Below are 19,156 nucleotides of genomic sequence, written 5' to 3' on the forward strand. Positions count from 1 at the left end.
GTGATTATAATAAGCCCCTTTCTTTTACCAAAATAACCTTTTATATCCCTCTGTCAAAAAATGGTATTTTTCAAAACACGATTTTACTAAAATCGTTTTATCTGCCACCACAATAACAAAACTTATTTGGAAACTTTTTAGGGTTTTTTTCTTAAATATCTATTTTTTTTAATATATAAATTGTATTTAAACATTATAAAATATTTGAATGTTCACCAGATCAACATTGAATTCAGAAGTCGAGTATGAAACGTTGAGAATGTTGAACACCCCGCATGGGTGCACTAAAATACTTGTCTGCTCTCTAGAAGAGAGTGGAAGAGGAGAGGGAGCAATGAGACGTTGTCTTATGCATGTCGAGGTCCAGATTAATCACAAAAGGATCAAGAAGAGACTCACATATGATTACATGTAAAATATTAATATTTTCAATTAATGGAGTTAATAAATATTTTGTGGTGAATCTTATATAAATTTATTGTATACAATTTCTTCACTCACAGATATTCATGTGAAAATTGTGGATCAAATCATTCATCAGTCTACTTAGTAGACTATATCATTAGGATAATGCACTCAACTTTATCCATATATTATAAACTCTTTCAATCCGTCTATTATAAACTCTTTTAAGTTATTTATTGAACATGATCCTCTCATCCATTAACCACATCCCATTTAAGATTATACTAATAAATCAATTGAATTAAAATTTTAAATTTGTTATAGATCTATTAAATACAAAATTGAGAGTTAAAAGGTATATTAGAAACTTTTAAAACTTCGAAAATTAGGTAAATACAAAATTTAAAATTTAAGAACTAAACTTGTAATTCTTTTAAGTGATTACATTTAAACGCTAAATTATGTTTATGTGGCAAAAGTCATTATTTGTTTAAATTAGGTAATGTTTATTTAATTAGGTTAGATTACTGTTTCTCCCACATCGGAAGAGTGTTAAGGGCGGCTTTTCTTTATGAGAATACTTGAAGCGATAAGCCATCGCCGAGCTTGGTTACGCAAGCTTGTGACCCATGTGGGGGCGATATTGTGATGGAATGGTGTAACTTCTCCCGCTAGGCCGGATTCGATATTGACTTGTATGGCTCGCCCATTGCAAGCACAGAGTTGAGCCATGGGGTTAGGGCGAAGGCCCATGTCTCATTGGCTTCTAAAGCGGAGGGCAATGCGTGAGGCTGGTTTCAACAGAGCAACGATCACCTCCCTCCCTGTGTAGTGCAAGGATAACAGGCCGTGTTAGTCGGATCCAAATTGCCCCGTCGGGTTGGCATTCAACGAACCATCATTTTTTTTCACTAAATGTTAATCGTCCATGTTGATTAAACAATATTCAATGATCCATTCAAAGTCGAGAAATTTCATTGTGTGTGTAAAATTGAGGATTGTACAACTTTTTTGAATACTTCATTGAGAGGAAATGAGTATGAAATGGCATCAACATTTTGGCACAAACTAGAGGGTTTTCCCATATATATCATTCCCCGGGATTATAGAAATAAGCCACAAATCGATAATACAATCCAAGAGGGAAAATAATTACACCTTTAGTGGTTTTCATTGACTTATATAGCCATACCCTCTTGGATCGATGTGCCATACTATAGAAAGCTTCAATGGGACTGAGAGTGATTATAAATTCCATATGATTTGGTGCTGTAATGCCTCCAATAAGACACTCTCCATCCTGCATGACATCAACCCAACCAATTCATTTTCTTACCTTTCTTCAACTCTTATAATTAAGATTTAATCATACCTCTTGGGTAAGAATCGTCTCTAGCATGATCGCGTAAGAGAATATGACTCGGGTACTCGTTACAGTCACGTGAACTAGGATAAAGGCAACAAACTTGTTAGAAACTCGTTATAAATCGAGGAGGAAGGAAGAAGAGGCTGATACCCTAATCGACGAGGTTTAAGGTTTAGGGTAAATGAGTTTAAATTGAAAGAAAAAGAAGAAGGGGTTGATACCGTAATCAAATATTTAGGGTTTAGGGTTTAGGGTAAGCATGGAAAAGAAAAAATGGGTATAGAGTAAACGAGTTTAAATTGAGAGGAAATGAAGGAAGGAAGGAAGGAAGGAAGGATTAAGGGTTTAGAGTAAACTCGTTATAAATCAAGAAGGAAAGTGGGGTTGATATACCGTAATCGAACATGTGATACTCAGTAACAATGTTTACGAACTCTTCTGAATCCAAGCTTACAAACGACGAGAAATCAAAGTCGCCGACCTCCAACGGGTCAAGCGAAGGAATCAATTCGAACTCAACCTCATTAGAAAGACCTAAAAAAAAAGCAATAACACCATAAGAAATGGAATGTAAAGTTAAATAAAGTGAAAGAAGTAAATAAGTAAGTAACCATTTGGGGCTTGAAATTTGAGTTCGGCGCTTTCAGGGTATGTGACAGTGAAACTCAAGGAATTAAACCCAGATTCTTCCATGTCGATCATAAGAGGGAAAAGGTTCTTGACGAAAGTCCATGACTTCAGAAGTTCGTTGCAGACATATTCGTCAAAGAATTGAGGCCACAAATGGAGGGCTATCACGCCGCCGAGGGCAGGGTATGAGTCCGCCATTATGGCAAACATTTCCCGGGAGAATTTCATGTCCGCCATGTCGTCAGCACTGGCCACCACCGACGCCGCGTCCACCAGGTCCTGCATTTGGTTAAGCACGAATTTGAATATTATTGGGGTCGCCATTGCTAAACTCGCTGATTTTCTTGGTTTCTTGGGTTTTGGTTTCTTTCGAGTTTGAACAAATTCTTTTGCCTTTTGCTCCTTATATACTAGTGCCCCACTTCAAGAATTGGATCATAATACCATTTTGTATTAGTTTCGGAAAATTTACCTTTTTTATTTAATAATATATATACACTAATTTTGCTCATAAATTTTCAAAGTATAGCGAGTCAAAGGTCAAGTAATGCACTTGATCGACCACGATTTGTGAAGATAACAAGTTCAAAAAGAAGATTGATGGGTCTGACATCAGGAGATGCAAATTGAAAGTTATCTTGCTAAAAAAATCTTCACAAACCCTTGTACGAGTGAAGATGCTATCCAATTGGCACTCTCCAAAAACATAGTGGAAGCTCAAGAATTGATAGGCTCTAAGTTGGATTGAGTTTGATGCTATCTAGAAACATAGGGGAAGCTTAAGGATTAGCATACTCTGGTTGATCCAGATGACACTATCCAAAAGCATAATGGAAGCTTAAGTATTGCTAAGCTATATGGTTGATCTAGTTGACACTGTAGAAGCGCATAGTGGAAGCTCAAAGATTGGTAGACTCTATGGTTGATCTAGTTGATATTATCTGGAAGAGCATTGGAACCTATAGGATCGAAAGGCTCTCGAGTTGATCTAGTTGACGCTGTTCAGAAGTGGGGTGGAAGCTCAAGAATCAGTAAGCTTTAGGGTTGATCTAGTTGACGCTTTCTAGAGACGGAGTGGAAGCTTAAGGATTTGATATGGAAAATCAACCTAAGGGAAAGTATGGAACGAATTACCTTGATGATCAAGATCAAGAATAAAGAAAACTCGTTTCTAAACTCGTGATTTGAATCACTCCACAAGAGGTTTGATCAATACCACTTGAATGACTCTATATGCAAGTTCTAAACACAAGTATTTGCAAAGAAAGTTTAGCTCTCAACAAAGCTAAAATAGAAATTTTATTCTTAATTCCAAAATATGATGTCTAATCAAAGAAAAAAAGACTTTATATAACTGTTACAACCTTAACCTATGTGATATATAACTTCCAAATTAAATGGGCTAGTAAATGAAAAATACTCATAACCTTCCTATTAAAATGGCTAGTTAATGGTGGAATATAGTAACCTTAACTCCTATATTTAAAACTAGCTGACAAACAAATAGTTAAACTATAATTAAATAATACAATTAATAAAATGTGATTATTGACTCATCCTTAGACTAGTTTCATAAATTCAGTGGAGTTCATTAAATACAACTTAAAGTGCATTTAATTCAACTCTTTCTTGAGGCTAAACTTTGCACAACATATAAGGGAGGTCTCCAGCGTCTTCTAGAATTACATTTGATGAGCTCACCATAGCTTGAATATAACTGTATAAGGTTTGTTGTAGCTTCTTAGCTCTCGTTCTTTGTAATTGGACCTTGAGGTATGAAAATTCATTGATCGTGGTTCATATCAGGATTGGTAGGCTCTAGGGTTGATCTAGTTGATGTTGCCTAGAAACACAGTGAAAGCTCAAGAAAAGGTAGGCTCTAAGGTTGATCCAATTAATGTTGTCTAGAAATGTAGTGGAAACTCAATGATCAGTAGACTCCACGATTTATCTAGTGGATAGTTTGAGAAACGTGGTGTTCAACATTGTCAAGGAGAAGACAATGTTGGATATGTTGAAGGCCTTGTCAAATATGTATGGCAAACTGTAAGACAAGATAGTCGAAAAAATTAAACCCGAGGGTTCAATGAAGACTTCAATAGTGCGTCACGAGTATTAGATTTGAAAGAGCAATTGTGAGTCAAAATCAGGATAGCTTTGGAGGTCAAAGCCAAACTCCTTGAGTAGGAGAAGTCTTACCCATCAATGAAGCAAGAAGATAGAAGTGCTTTGGGAGGAGTAAGCATGAGACTGGTAAGCTACACTAGTGGAAGTGCTCCAAAAGGAGTGAGCATGAGAAAGACAAGTGACACTCGTAGAAGTGCTCCAGACAGCGAGCACATGTGTATTCCTTGAGCCATCGCCTGTACGTAGGGTGATGATTCCACAAAAAAAAATGTTAAGACCAACATTTGCTCAAGAAGAAACACCAGACTGGATGTAAAAGGCATAGAAGAATGAAGTTGCAGCAAGATTAAGAGGAGCCTCAGTGCAACAGTTGCCACACGAAGATGGTTAAGTAAAGAGCTGGTTGACAGGACTCTTTAAAATCTTCTAGACTTTGCTTTAGTAAGGGATGTGACCAAAAGAGGAAATATTTGGGTTAATCTATACGACTTAAAGAATATGTGTATTGAAGCTAAAATGGCCACGTTTGGGACATGCTCCTCCTAGCGTAGGCGAAAATATGCTAATGCTAGATTTAATATGGTTTGTTTAGTGAGTCGGGCGAGTCCGAGAGTAGGACGAGGTATGCCCCTAGTGGGATATCTCACAGTTATTGGGCGTTTGACATGCTTATTGATATGAACCAAGACATCTCAATCATGCAATATGAATTTTAAGATAGTTGGATTTCATTTATTCTTCAATGGTGACAAATTTTGGGGATGATAATTTAGAGTTATGATATTTCTTTAATATATTTTAAGACCTTTTATTTAAAGTTACATTTACATAATGGTTAATTATAGTCATAAATGATACATAATGGCTAATTATGGTTATAAAGTAGGAAGGTTAACACTCTTGTAATGCCTAATACAAAGGTTAAGGATTTTTATTTTAAGCCTATATAAAGCTAGATATATTGTTGTTGTTTTTTTAGCTAAAGACTAAGTTTGTTTTTACAATTTTATGTTGTTTAAATTGCATGTTTAGAATCATTCTTGACATTATCAACCTTCTTTATGGAGTGATCTTGAGATATTTGGTCAAAAAATAATCTGAATTTTACTTCCTCTTAGAGTAATTCCTTATCAATAGGGCTATTTTTTTTTGCTGTTCTATATAGTTTAGATTGTCTACAATCATTCAAGTTGACATGATCAATATGGATTGTGGAGTGATTTGAATCTTAAATAAGTGTTCTTGTCTTGAGATATTCGATCAACAAGGTAATCCAAATCTTACTTTCCCTTGTAGTGATTCCTTATCACTTTGTTGCGAGTCTCGAAGATCGAGAGAATGTCTATCAGTGAGATAGTCCATAAGTGGTGCATAGTTTTCATATTCGTTCTGAAACATGTTTATTTCCAGCAAGTCAGTTATCAGACATTTTGATGTTCGAGTCGTCATTGAGACGATACCGAGATTAAGGGAGAGAATGTCATAATCCACAATGTAGTTCTATTGTGAACGATGACTAGTTTAAGTAGGCGAGAGTTTCATAACCAGACTATGAAGGCAATAGGTTGTGACCCCCATATGCAAACAAATAAGCAGTGACACAAAAGTGGCTCCCAAACGATCAAGTGAGGGACGAGACAAGACAAGTGTCATTTAGTTGGTGAATAACCCGATCTATCATTTACAGACAAAACATATCAGAAGAGAATACCCTTTCACTCGCATATCCGTGGATGAAGTTGATATATGTTTTGAGAAGATAGAAGGAGCCTCTAACAAAAATGTTGACAAAATGTGTTGATGTCAATCAAACCTTGATTAGTCTTTTGTAGCTTCTACAGATAATATTTGCCGTGAAGATATTGATGATGAGGAGAATCCTTTGAGTACGAGTTTTTGGATTACCTGTATCAGTCTCTAAGCATAGAATGATTAAGTTGTAGAGTTTGATCTTTACTTATTATTAGTTAAATTGATCTGTAACTACTTGAAATCATCTCTAAATAAACTATGGCCATAGTAAAATTTTCCATTTCAATGCCTCCATGTATATTTCTCTTTGTGTCGACCCTAACACCAAACAAAGTATCGAAGATGAATCTAAACCACATTACTCGTTCTTAAAGCTATAAAGTGAGTTGTAAGTTCCTAAGATCCTAACGTGAGACATTGTTTTTAAAGAACAACTGGAAAGAATGCATTATGTTACAACCGTCCCTGACTTACCGCATTTACGCTACTACTACTGTTATGTGAATGGTTCAAATTAGTTTGATCTTTCTTAATTATCCTAATCGGAACAAGAGAATTAGGGTACTGACTCAAAACCAGCTTACTTAGAGAATCAAAGTGTTCATGTCAAATTTTCAATAAAGAAAACTCAATCTTGACGGCTGGTGAAGATGAGTAGTGGCTACATGACACTTACGGTTCAGAATTATTAAGAGTAGTCCCATATCAAGAGAAAGATCATCGAAGTAATACTATCTCCATTCGATGATTCATTTTTCAAATTGATCAACGTTGAAACATGTGATTATAACAAATTCAAGAGTAGAACAATTAAAAAAAAAAGAATGTCAAGAAATGGCATTTGATCATAGTTTTGTAAGGCTACACAAACTTTCCCATTTCATTCTTTCCAATCATCAGGAAAATAGGTCACAAATCGAGCATGCAGTCCTAGAGGGGCAGAAATTACACCTTTGGCAGCTTCATCGGACTTGAATAGCCATACCCTTTCAGTTTGACGAACCAAATTGCAGAAAGTATGCATTGGATGAACAGTGATTACATATTTAATCAAACCCGATTCTTCAATACCTCCAATAACGCATCGTCCACTCTACATGCAATAAATTCCAAATTTTAATAACGACTCGTATGTTTACTTGTAAATCCATGATCATTTTCTAACAATCCATAAAAAATAATACCTCACGAGTAATAATATTCTGAAACCTTGTGTACGAGAACTTGACTTGCGAGCTCGTGAGAGTAACAAGAACTGCCACAAACATTCAAGAAACTCAAGAACATGTTAGCAACATAAAATGTGTATCTTTTGATTAAAGGGAATTACCATAACGATAAAATTCAAAGTCTGTGATTATGTTTATGAACTCTTTCGATTCCAAGGTGACAAAAGTTGAGTAATCATATGGCCCGATATCCCTCGAACCATCGCACGGATTTAACTCGAAATTGGCTTCACGTAAACGGGATGGGCCCTCGAATACGAGGTTGGCCAGATTCGGGGCTGTAAAAGAGAAGGACAAGGAAGAGAAGCCGGCTCGGTTCAGATCGGACATGAGAGGGAAGATTTTGTGGATGTTAATCCATGAATAATGAAGATGGTTGCAGGTATATTTTTTGAAGTATGGAGGACATAGTTGTATTGCTATGATGCAAGCAGTTTCTGGTGAGGCACTGCCCATTATGGACATTTTTTCCCTTGAGAAATTCAGATAGGCTATGTCAGTAACGCTGGCGATTACGTACAGTGCTTCGGCTAGCTCATGGGTTTGGTCTAGTATGAAGAAGAACATGATTCTTGGGTTATTGGGTTCTTGGGGTTCTTGGGGTTCTTGGATTTTGGTTTCTCTAAGTTGAAACAATTCTTTGGTGGGTTTGGCTACTTTTGGATTGGAGGCCGCAGGTTGTGATTTAAAGATTCATTTATTGATGGATCGTGCTTCCATGTATGAAATTTTTATGACTATTGAGACGAGAGGAATTAAAATGTGTTCTAAAGTATGACTCAAATGCAACGAGTATATATGTTAGCCTGGTATGTCATGATATCATGGAAGTATGGTATGAAATCCTTCATGCATGCTATGTGTACACTAAACTAAATGATTTCATGTTCTATTTCTTCTTTTAGCTCAACTACGTGAGAGTATAACGGCCCAAGCCCATTGCTGATAGATATTTTTCTTTTCAAGTTTTTTTTCTCAAGATTTTTAAAACGCTTGTGTTAGGAATAGCTTTTCACACCCTTATAAAACGTGTTTTATTCTTCTCTCCAACTGATGTGGGATCTGACCGAGAGCCCATGAGCCTATTTGGAAACCTAAGGTCTACAAAAAAAAAAAAAATTGGGTATTCATATAAGAGTGGGCCATGTGTGGAGATGTGTTATGCATCCATATCCATTCAAAGATGAATTAGAAGTTAGGATAATAGACATGATTTTAGGTCATTTTAAAAAAGAAACCATGGTTTTATGTGTTTGTATTTTTTAAGTACAGACAAGAGACACATGTACAAATTACGACCTCCACTAAGAAAGCCATAGATTGTATAGTTTCAATTGTTAGAATAACCTAATAACATTTCAATTTTTAAACTCTCCTCTAACCCTAATCTCGATTCTTTAAATCCGTGAAAATTTAGATGTAAAATGTTTTAAAATACTCTTTCACTTGAATGGATCAAGGCATTACATGAAGTAACAGTATATTTTAAAGAAAAAAATGGGATCGTTATAGTTGGTATTAGAGCTCCAAGCTTAAAAATTCTATAGACTAACTTACCATACAATCTTAAAGTATTTATATATTCCTAACGGAAGCACCTCGTCACCATTAGATATGTCTAGTAAAAGATTATAAATTATGTTATGTTGTCAATGGGTGAAATTCCATGTTGAGAACCATAAATTCCTTTTATATGGATACTAGATCATGTTGCCTCATGGTGTGGAAGAAGATGACCATCGGTCAGGGACGAGGTAGTAAAGAAAGGAAGTTTGACTCACGAAACTTTGGTGAGTTGGATATCTGTGGCATTTCTAGCTGAGGAACTAAAAGTTTAGCAAATAACACCTAAGCAAGTGTTGAGAAAATCATCCAGAATCATCAAGTATCAGATAGGTATTCGCATAAGTCTAGATGATGAGATGAGTTCACTTGAAAAGAATGACATGAAGGTGTTGATTGAGTTACATACACAGAAGAGAGTTTTGTTGAATAAGTGTGTGCTTAGAATCAAGGTTGAAGCCAATGACGAAAAGAGGTTTGTTAATGAAAGAACGAGTGATTAAATGGTTGATGAGAAAATATATTATGAAGGGCAAAATGGCTCTCTATACTACAGAGAATATAAAAAGATATTAATAAATCTACCTAAAAATCTCTAGAAATTTTAGTAACAAACCTGTAAATCAAATCAAAACTAAATAAACTCCTAACTATCAAGAGATTTAATCACAAATAGAAAAATACTAACAGATAACAATCTAAAACAAGTGATCTTTAACACTTCTCCTTGTTTAGATGTTGCAAACTCCCAGCTTTTTCCTGAACACCCATATTACTCCAATTATCTTTTTGTTTAGAGATCGATCAACCAACTCCCATGTTTTTTTTTTCTCGATCATCGAAAGCTCCTCCTGCATTGCATTTTTTTTTTTTTTTTTGCATCATGGAACCCTGTAGGCTCACAAACAGCTACATTACACCTTTGATAAATATCAGACAACAACCTTGTATCTCAAACAGGTGCATCATCAACCAAAGCATCTTGTCGTTCATCTTTAGACTCTTCTAACATGCAAGCTTCAAATGGTGTCAGGTCCTTCACAGCTTTTGTTGAAATTTGATTTTGGAAATACACAACAGTGTTTGCTGCTTCTCCCCAAATACGTTTTGGAAGATTCTTCTCATGAAGCATGCATCTCGTCATCTCCATTATGAATCTATATCTCCTTTCACTGACGTCATTTTGTTGAGAAGTGTATGATGCTGTCAATTGATGTTCAATTCCAGCCTCTTCACAAAACTTGTTAAAAGTTTATGAAGTGTACTCCTTGCCATTATCTGATCTTATAGTCTGAATTTCCAAAATACACCCACAACTTCTGACTTTTGCTTCAACAAGAAGATCCAACACATTCTTGTTAGATCATCAATAAAAACAATGTAATAAAGATTATCATTTAATGATGGTGTTCGCTGAGGACTACAAAGATCAGTTTGAACCAGTTGTAGCTTTTTCGAGGCTCTCCATGCTTGTTTAGGAAAAGGTTGTCTATGTTGCTTCCCAAAATTACAAGCACGACAAAGAGACATGTCATCATCAATGTCAGCGAGTTCTTCTATGAGCTTTTTTGACTGCATCTGAAGCAAACATCGATGATGAAAGTGCCAAGTCTTTTGTGCCAAATCTCAGTGGCACTAGCTCTGGATATAAAGTCATCTACTCTTTCTCCATCGGATTTAGAGCAAAGTTTTTTCCTTTCATTTTGACATTGAACAAGTATTTGCCACTAGCATCTCTGATCAAGGATTACTTATTCTCAAGCAACACTTTATAGCCTTTATCAAGTAACTGACCAATACTTAAGAGATTTTGATCAATTCTGAGTACAAATAAAATATCTGGAATAAATTTTGTACTCTCATAGCTTGTTATAGCTACTATGTCTTTTCCTTGACTTCTAAGTGTTCACCGTTGTCAATCCTCACTCTCTTGACTTCCGTATCTCTTGATTCCTCAAAAAACTCCTGTCATATGTCATATGATTTGTGCACTCATTGTCAATCGACCAGCTCTCGCTTGATTCTTTGCTTGAGAAACAAGTGGCCACAAACAATTAATCTTCATCTTCTTGATCAACTATCTGGGCATCTACTTCTTTCATTTGATCTTTGACTTTGTAGATCACAACTTCATGTCTAAGTTGATTGCATTTGGAGCATTTGGAGCATTTGGCGTCAGGTCTTCTCCAACACTTGTACGGTGAATGACCTTTCTTCTCACAATGGCGGCAAGGTAGATAGGATTTTTTGGAACCTCCTCCTTTTGTCTTCTAATAATTGGCATATGAATCTCCATTCGTCGATTGGTTTTTGATAATTTTCTTTTTTTATACCTGTCGTTGTCTTGATGCTTAAGAGGTAAGGCACCTTCAATCATCCCTTCTTGCCTCATAGACCTCATTTTCTCTTGTGCTTGTAAAGCATTCAGGTCTTTGGTGTTCTCCAAAGTAGTAATAGTGGCTTCAAACTTCTTTGGAACACTGACTAGCAGCTTTTCAACAATTCTGGAATCATTTAACATAGAACCAAACAATCTCACCTTGTTGTCAATGCTGAGAAGTCTGTCAGGGTACTCTTTCATCGACTCAGACTCCTTCATCTTCTGCAACTCGAAATCCCTATTCAAATTTAGGACTTTCATTCCACGAATCCTCTCATCTCCTTCATATTCACCCTTGAGGTAATCCTAGATTTCCTTTGCTATTTTGAGGGACATTATTCACAGGAAGATCATTTGAGATACGGCTGCAATAGGCAAGCTTTTGCCTTTGATTTTCTTGTCTTCTTTTCCTTTTGTGCTTTGATTTGTGCTACAGTAGAATTTGCTGGAAGTGGAGAGACATCGTAATTCTCTTCTATTGCTTCCCAAAGATGAAAAGCCTTCAGATAAGTCTCCATACGAACTGCCCACATTTGATAATTGTCTCCATCGAATACTGGTGGTGCAACAGCTGAAAAACTGAATTCTCCTTCCATTTTGATCTCACAAATCTATTAAGAAGACGGCTCTGATACCACTTTGTTAATGAAAGAATGAGTGATTGAATGGTTGATGAGAATATATTATGAAGAGCAAAAAGGCTCTTATAGATAGAATATAAAAAGGTATTAACAAATCCACCTAAAAATCTGCATAAAATCGGGTAACAAACCAGTAAATCAAATCAAAACTAAATATCTTCTAATTACAGGAGATTTAATCAGAAACATTAACAGAAAAATACTAACTAACAACCATCTAAAACAGGTGATCTTTAACAAGGTTGAAAGCTCAATTAGTAGTTAAATTATATTCACTAAGAAAATGTATTGATTATGCTGAAATCATTTTTTCGATTGTGAAATTAACTACGGTTGGAATTCTATGAAATATTGTTACATTAGAGAATTTACACCTTGAGCAGATGTTTTTACATGGAGATATAGATAAAGGAGATTTATATGCATCAATCGAAAGAGTTTTTAGTTCCAGCTAGGAATACCTGAGGTGCAAATTCAATAGGAGCTTGTATGGAATGAAAAAAGGACCAAGACAGTAGTACAAGAAGTTTGACTCCTTCATGAGCAAGAGTGGACCGTAGTGAAAAGGATTAGTGTTTCTACTTCAATAAATACACTGATTTTATGTGTTTCTACTTTTGTATGCCGATGATATATTAATTGTAATATCTAGTATGAGGAAGACAAACAATCTGAAGGCAAAGATGTCTTCAATATTTGAGAGGAAAGACTTAAGTCTAATAAAGTAGATTCTTGGGATGAGGATTTCTCAAGATAGATATGTTGATACATTAAATCTATCTCAGAAGTAGTACATAAATAAGATGTTGTCTGAATTTATGATGAATGATGTTCAATCCAAGGCTGCTCGTTTGACAAGTCATGTTAAATTATCGAAGGCACATACTCCCAAGATAGTTGAGAGGCGTGACCATATGACATTAGTTTCATACGCTTCTGCAACTAGGAGTTAGATGTATGTTATGGTTTACACTAGACTTAATGTAACATATGCAAGTGGGAATTGTTAGCAATTACATGATAAACTCAAGAAAGAATATTGGGATGTTGTGAAGTGACTTTTGAGATATCTGAGAGATACATTTAGCCCTTCGCTTTGTTAGATGTCTATGCTTCTAAATTATTTTGCTCTTTCATCTACTGAGACTATCTTTCATCTATTGAGGCTAAGTATCTAGCAATGGTTGAACCTGGAAAGAAGATAATATAGACAATAGATTATCTAGAAGAGCTAGACACGATGCGAGAAGATTCTTTATACATACAATCTGAGTTCCATATAGTTGGTGAAACGATCTATTATTCAAAGTCAAAGCACACTAAAAGATAATATTATTTTACTCGCATGTCAATGGAAGAAGGTAATATGTGTTTGGAAAAGATAGTGCAAAAAAATCAGCAAACATGTTAACAAAATGCTTTTGCTCGGAAATTGAGATTGGGTCGAGCTTTGGTTAGTTTTTGTAACTTCATTGCAGTTGACATTGTGCAAAGCATTGGTTAGTCTTTTGTAACTTCCAAGTGAGATGGATTCTTTTATATTCTCTTATAATTGAGATCGATTTGGATTGTAGTGTTAAATGTACACATCTAGTCATTATGTAATGTTGGGAGATTTGGTTTGAAAGTTGAATTTGTGGAAATCTTGAAGTGCTAAATGTCCAAGGGCTCAACAAACTAGCTTTCACAATCACTCCCCAACTCCATTCACCATACGTGCAATTAAAGATGTTCATTTATCCCACGAGTTCTGTAATAGTCCAAGCTCACTACTAGCAGACATTGTTCTCTTTGGTATCTTTCTTTTGGGCTTCCCCTCCAAGTGTTAAAATGCGTCTATCAAGGAGGTTCCACACCCTTATAAGGAATGCTCCGTTTCCCTCTCATAATCCACCCAAGTCCACCACTGACAAATATTGTCCTTTTTGGGTCTTTCCTTTTGGGTTTTCTCAGAAGGATTCCCCTCTCCAACAGATGTGGGATCTCATGATCCACACCCTCTTGGAGGCCCAATGGAACCAGACATCGGGCGATGTGCCAACAAGGATGTTGGTCCCTCAAAGGGGGTGGATTGTGAGATCTCACGTCAGTTGGAGAGAGGAACAAAGCATTCTTTTAAGGGTGGGGAAACCTCTCCCTAACAGATACGTTTAAAACTTTGAGAGAAGCCTGAAAGGAAAGCCTAAAGATGATAGTATCGGCTACTAGTGGGCTTGAGCTGTTATAGGCCCTGTCCTCAAATGTGGCCGAAAATTGAGTTGTTACAGGTCCTGTCCTCAAATTGAGCTGTTACATGTCCTATCTTCAAATTGAGCTGTTACAAGTCCTGTCTTCAAATTGAGCTGTTACAAGTCTTGTCCTCAAATTGAGCTGTTACAAGTCCTGTCCTCAAATTCAATTGTTACAAGTCCTGTCCTCAAATGTGGCCTAAAAATGAGCTGTTAGAGGTCCTATCCTCAAATGTGGTAAAAAAATGATCCCCATTTAAATAGAGAACAAAGAGGGATTGAGGATAAAATGTGGTAAAAAAAATCCACATTTAAATCGAGAATGAAGAGGAATTGAGGACAAATCTCTCCCTATTAAATAAACGGGACCACTGATGAGAATTATCTAATTTCCTAACCCGCCTCGTCTCGGCTCTTTTACATATAAAAATAAATATATATATAAAATATTCTATTACAAATTACAATAATTTTTTTTATATTTTCTTCTTATAATTACATTTTCATAAATGGACAATCATTTTATTTCAAGTCATACTTTATGTTGGTAAAAGTGAAGATCAAACCAATGAATTTTAGAATTCTTGTGAATATTATTTATATATTATAACCATGATAATTAAATTTAAATTAAAACTATTAATTTTATTTTTGTGCGAAGCAAAATATTATTTTTGTTTGAAAATTATATTATATTTTTATTTAAATTTTTTTAATGAAATTATATTGTAAGATGATAATTATGTATTAAAAAAATGTAATGAAAAATTTCGAAAAATGAAAAAGAGCAGTGATGGAGACAAGGAAAGCTTCAATTCATCTTGATAGATTACTAATTAACAATGATGTTCACTAAAAAATAAAAAATAAAAAATAAAAAATAAAAAAGTCATGAGCCAGACCAAATTCAAATGAAAGGTTTGCTTATGAAATGTAAAGATCAAACTAATTTTATTCAATATAAACTCAAACCTTTGCTGCTTGTTGTTTGATTTCAATGGACGTTTCAGCATGACCAATTACCAAAGGTTGATCATTTCAATATCTGGGCAATTCTTTGTCCAACATTATTGTATTCAAACTAGCACAATCAATCCGAGTGTCACTACGACTAGACGAACCGACCATTCTACACCAAACTACACCTCAACTAAAAGATGTGTCACTGAATATAGCAATACTGTAACGAACATGGAAAACTAAGCTGGAAAAAGAACCAAAAAATGTATAAGGTGAATGTTAAAGAGCAAGGCAATGAGTCTAAGAGAAGAAACAAACAATAAAGCAGTTTAGAGACTTACCCTCAAAAGGCGGCAAGGATAAATTTCCATCTTTACTTCGCCCACAAGCTCATCAACAAAATGCAAACAGAGTTCAGAATGTTTGAAGTTCATTTCCGACTGCACTTTACAAGGGCAGTAACAAAAGTACATGTCCATATCACAGTCTACTCGCACTGAGACTATAAACCGAAGAGTTCTTAATCGTATGGAATTTGGATGTAGGCTGCATCACAGAAGAAAGGGATATCGGCATACATGCCTGCAAGGGCACAGCGAACGGCTTCCAAAACCGTGAATAGGTAAGCAAACGATACGGCTGTCCAAAAGTGCATCCCTACTTTACCCCAATAGACTGCAAGGGGCATCCAACGGCTCACTGTACCAATCACTTGCAGGGCAATCTCCAACAACATGCCCATGACTACGTGAAATCTAAAGAAGTGTGGCCATTCCTTACGTCTTACAATTCCTAGATAGGCTATAAAAAAATATGCAATCAAGAACCAAGTTGGTAGTTGCCCAAGGGCTTCGAGAAATGGATATGTCAAGAATTCAAAGTCCTCCAGGAACGGGTGTAGGTGGTACGCTGTTTCAGAGTACATCCAAGTTTCGTGAAAGGGCATTAGATAGGGTAAGCATGCCAATGTCCTCCACCACCATTTTGGTTTAGTGGTCATCGGAGGGAAACGATAACTCGTAGGGATATCTTTGGCTGCCCGTGGTGTCATGCCAACATTTCTTTTCCTTGGTAACCTTGGGATTGTATGTAGCAACCCACCTAGATCCCCGCTTAAGAGATGGGAAGATCCAGCACCTAGTTTTAAGGGAAAGACACCTACATTGGAAAAATAATGGATTACTTCAAGAAGCAATTATCACAAAAGTCCGACAGTAATTTCTTTACATTTACGTCTCCACCACAGTTATAGTTGTTTCAATAAAAAGATCAAATAAAAGATGAATAAAGATTGTGAAAGGCTTCGTATGCACCTCTATAGCGACATGTTTGATGCTCTAAATGAGGTTCCCTTGAACTTCTAATGCTAGCAGCAGCATGCATACTGCAATCAGGACTACGTGAGATCGCAGAACGGTTAGGAATAGACAACCTGGAATTTGAGAAGAAGAAGCCAGTGGGCGTGGTGCATCCATTGAGAATCATATCGAAGTTACCTGTTTAAGCAACGTCATTGCAGAGTGTAAGGAACAAAGCCGCATGAAAAACAAAGGGAACAATGCTTATGTTCTCAAGTCCAATTTAATTTTCTTTTTTGAATTCTTTATTTACAATTTTTTTTTTTTGGTATTTTCATCAACATCGATATTGAAAACGTTCATTATAAAAATGAACTAGGGATCGTTCTGATTAGAAAAGTTCTTATCCCCAATTCTCAAGGATCATTCTCATCTTAGTAACTCTCTTATCTAACAAATGGCTCTACTTTCTTGAACAAACTTGATAGTAGTAATACTTGACTCAGTGAGCAAGAATTTTTAAATACTTTAACTCATGGTTTATTTATATTGGTCTACTTATAATGCAAGTTGTATCAAATTTCACCAACAGCATACAACATACATCACATCATGCTCTCACAATAAATATGAAAACAAGTAAATATATGTGACATATTCAGCTCATGAATCATAATCATCTCGTCCACAATATTCACGTCATGCACGCCTATCCTCGAACTCGAGTTCTAACAAACTCTCGAACATCACTGAGTTCTCATAGTTCTTTCTAGCTCTTTTCCAAGCTCTTTCTAACTCCATTCAATCTTTTCCACATCTTTGAGATTTACTCTTGCAAGACACATCGACTCCTGATCATTTATACCAATAGCCTCAACACTTCCTTACAAAATGCAAAGTTCAACCCTCGACCATTTACACCCAAGGCCCCAATGCTTATCAAAAAGCTCATCACACCGGCTCTTGAGCGTTTATACCCAAGGCCTTGATACTTCTCTTATCCAATATTGGCATGTCGACTCCCAACCATATATACTACAGGCTTTGACACCCAATAGTGACACACCAATCCTTAACCATTCATACTTGAGACCTGATATTCACTTACTTTCCATAACACAATACCAACCGTCAATCATTTATATCCAAAGCCCAGACACTGTCCTCACTTTTAAAGTCTTCTAACCCTCCCTCACTAATCAGTCTCACAAATTCTAACATGCTTTCTGAGCCATATTTCTGAAAATTAACAACATGAACCTGCTTCCAACATAAGCATCATACTACCATATAATTCCAAAAAATTTCAACATCCAACATGTCCATCATCACAAGGATGTAACTCAACACCACAGCATAATTACACTTACCAGAACCCAAAACAGCTTATAATCGCATACAAATTAAATTTTATAGATCATAAAAATAACAAGGAACAGACTTCACAAGTAAGAGCTACTTTACGTTATAAAGCGCTACTATAAGAAATTCTAGACAAGATTTCAAGGTTAAAGTTCCGTTTTAAACCTTAATCAACAGCTATTTCTTACCCAATGTCAACCTTAAACTTGAATCGAGCAGTCCGAACCTGTATACAAAAAACTTCCAATGGTTAGAATCAGAATTAATACACTTAATAAACTCGTAAAGAGCCCACCCACTATCCAAGGCTAGTCTTTGCTGGAATGTGTTCGAACAGGTTCGAACTAAATCTCACTTTTACAGGTTATGGGGAATCCGATTTGAGGCATTCGGGTTGTGGGTTGCTGCCGAATGTCACCTGGGAAGAGAAATCAGTGGACGTGCGTTCGTCAAAGGACCAGCTGCTGACCTGTGCGTCGCGACTCGTGATAGGTGCTCGCGCCAGAGAAGAAAACTTCTCGAGTCCGTCGCCGGCGGTAGGGTCACTGGTCGGAGGACCAGCTGTTAACGTCGAAGAAGGAGACTGGCTGGTGATGGATTGCTGCGAAAATGGGTAGCGACTGAAGATAAACCTAAGGGCAGAAGAAACGAGGGGATAGGGTTTTTTAAAAAATAAATAAATAAATAAAAAAGAAAATAAAAAAAGAAAATAAAAAAGGAAAAAACAAAATTAACTCATTTTAAAATTCACTTTAAACTCAACCTCACAAACATTTAGAAATATCCAATTTAAAAAAAATAAAATTGAAGGTAAAGTCTATGATTAAATAATTTGTAATCAAAGAGTCCATTAAAATCTTCTCATCTAAAAGGTAAAAATTTTAATTTATCTTTTAAATTTCCTAGTGAACCATGATGGTTGATGACATCTCGGGACTTGAGATGACATCAAGATATGTGGGTCATGTTCGTTAGAAATTAAGATGATGAGTTGAGATGTGACGGCGCGCATAAATGACCTTGGCCTAGAGTAGAAGCAAAGTCGAGTCAAATGACTTAGCCTAGTATAGAGCCAAGTCAATTAAGGTTGCAGACAATTGAACATACACGAACGAGCTGCGTGTGTGGCCGAACAAGTTTAAATTTCAAATGAATTATGTTTGGTTGACAAAAACAAACTCGCCTAAGGTTCAACAAAGCTACAAAACGGGGATG

At 36.0% G+C, this 19,156-nt stretch overlaps 3 protein-coding genes across 7 annotated transcripts; all 3 read right to left on the reverse strand.

The window, feature by feature from the left end:
- Nucleotides 1-1,405: 1,405 nt before the first annotated feature.
- Nucleotides 1,406-2,785, reverse strand: LOC111499308. The gene is made up of 4 exons (XM_023150876.1): nt 2,383-2,785; nt 2,165-2,305; nt 1,778-1,851; nt 1,406-1,705 (listed from the first exon to the last, which is right to left on the reverse strand). The coding sequence occupies exons 1-4, from the start codon at nt 2,723-2,725 to the stop codon at nt 1,496-1,498; spliced, it is 768 nt and encodes a 255-aa protein (XP_023006644.1). The 5' UTR covers nt 2,726-2,785; the 3' UTR covers nt 1,406-1,495.
- A 4,312-nt stretch (nt 2,786-7,097) lies between these two features.
- On the reverse strand, nt 7,098-8,062 carry LOC111499319. Its single transcript, XM_023150893.1, has 3 exons — nt 7,611-8,062; nt 7,465-7,535; nt 7,098-7,373 (listed from the first exon to the last, which is right to left on the reverse strand). Exons 1-3 carry the CDS (start codon nt 7,972-7,974, stop codon nt 7,161-7,163), a joined length of 648 nt encoding a protein of 215 aa, XP_023006661.1. The 5' UTR covers nt 7,975-8,062; the 3' UTR covers nt 7,098-7,160.
- Nucleotides 8,063-15,453: 7,391 nt separating this feature from the next.
- Nucleotides 15,454-18,587, reverse strand: LOC111499301 (protein TIC 20-I, chloroplastic-like). 5 transcript variants are annotated; one of them, XR_002720916.1, is made up of 5 exons: nt 18,297-18,587; nt 18,130-18,167; nt 16,595-16,777; nt 15,623-16,439; nt 15,454-15,525 (listed from the first exon to the last, which is right to left on the reverse strand). XR_002720916.1 is itself a non-coding variant. In XM_023150865.1 (4 exons), exons 3-4 carry the CDS (start codon nt 16,764-16,766, stop codon nt 15,802-15,804), a joined length of 810 nt encoding a protein of 269 aa, XP_023006633.1. In that variant the 5' UTR covers nt 16,767-16,777; nt 18,130-18,167; nt 18,411-18,587; the 3' UTR covers nt 15,527-15,801. The 5 variants fall into 5 exon arrangements, 4 of the variants coding, with proteins under 4 accessions (XP_023006633.1, XP_023006630.1, XP_023006631.1 ...); XM_023150865.1 differs by lacking the exon at nt 15,454-15,525 and having other exon boundaries at nt 15,527-16,439; nt 18,411-18,587; XM_023150862.1 differs by lacking the exon at nt 15,454-15,525 and having other exon boundaries at nt 15,527-16,439.
- Between the last annotated feature and the right edge of the window lie 569 nt (nt 18,588-19,156).

This window comes from Cucurbita maxima, unplaced genomic scaffold (genome assembly GCF_002738345.1).
Source record: "Cucurbita maxima cultivar Rimu unplaced genomic scaffold, Cmax_1.0 Cma_Scf00026, whole genome shotgun sequence".
NCBI classification, from domain to species: Eukaryota; Viridiplantae; Streptophyta; class Magnoliopsida; order Cucurbitales; family Cucurbitaceae; genus Cucurbita; species Cucurbita maxima.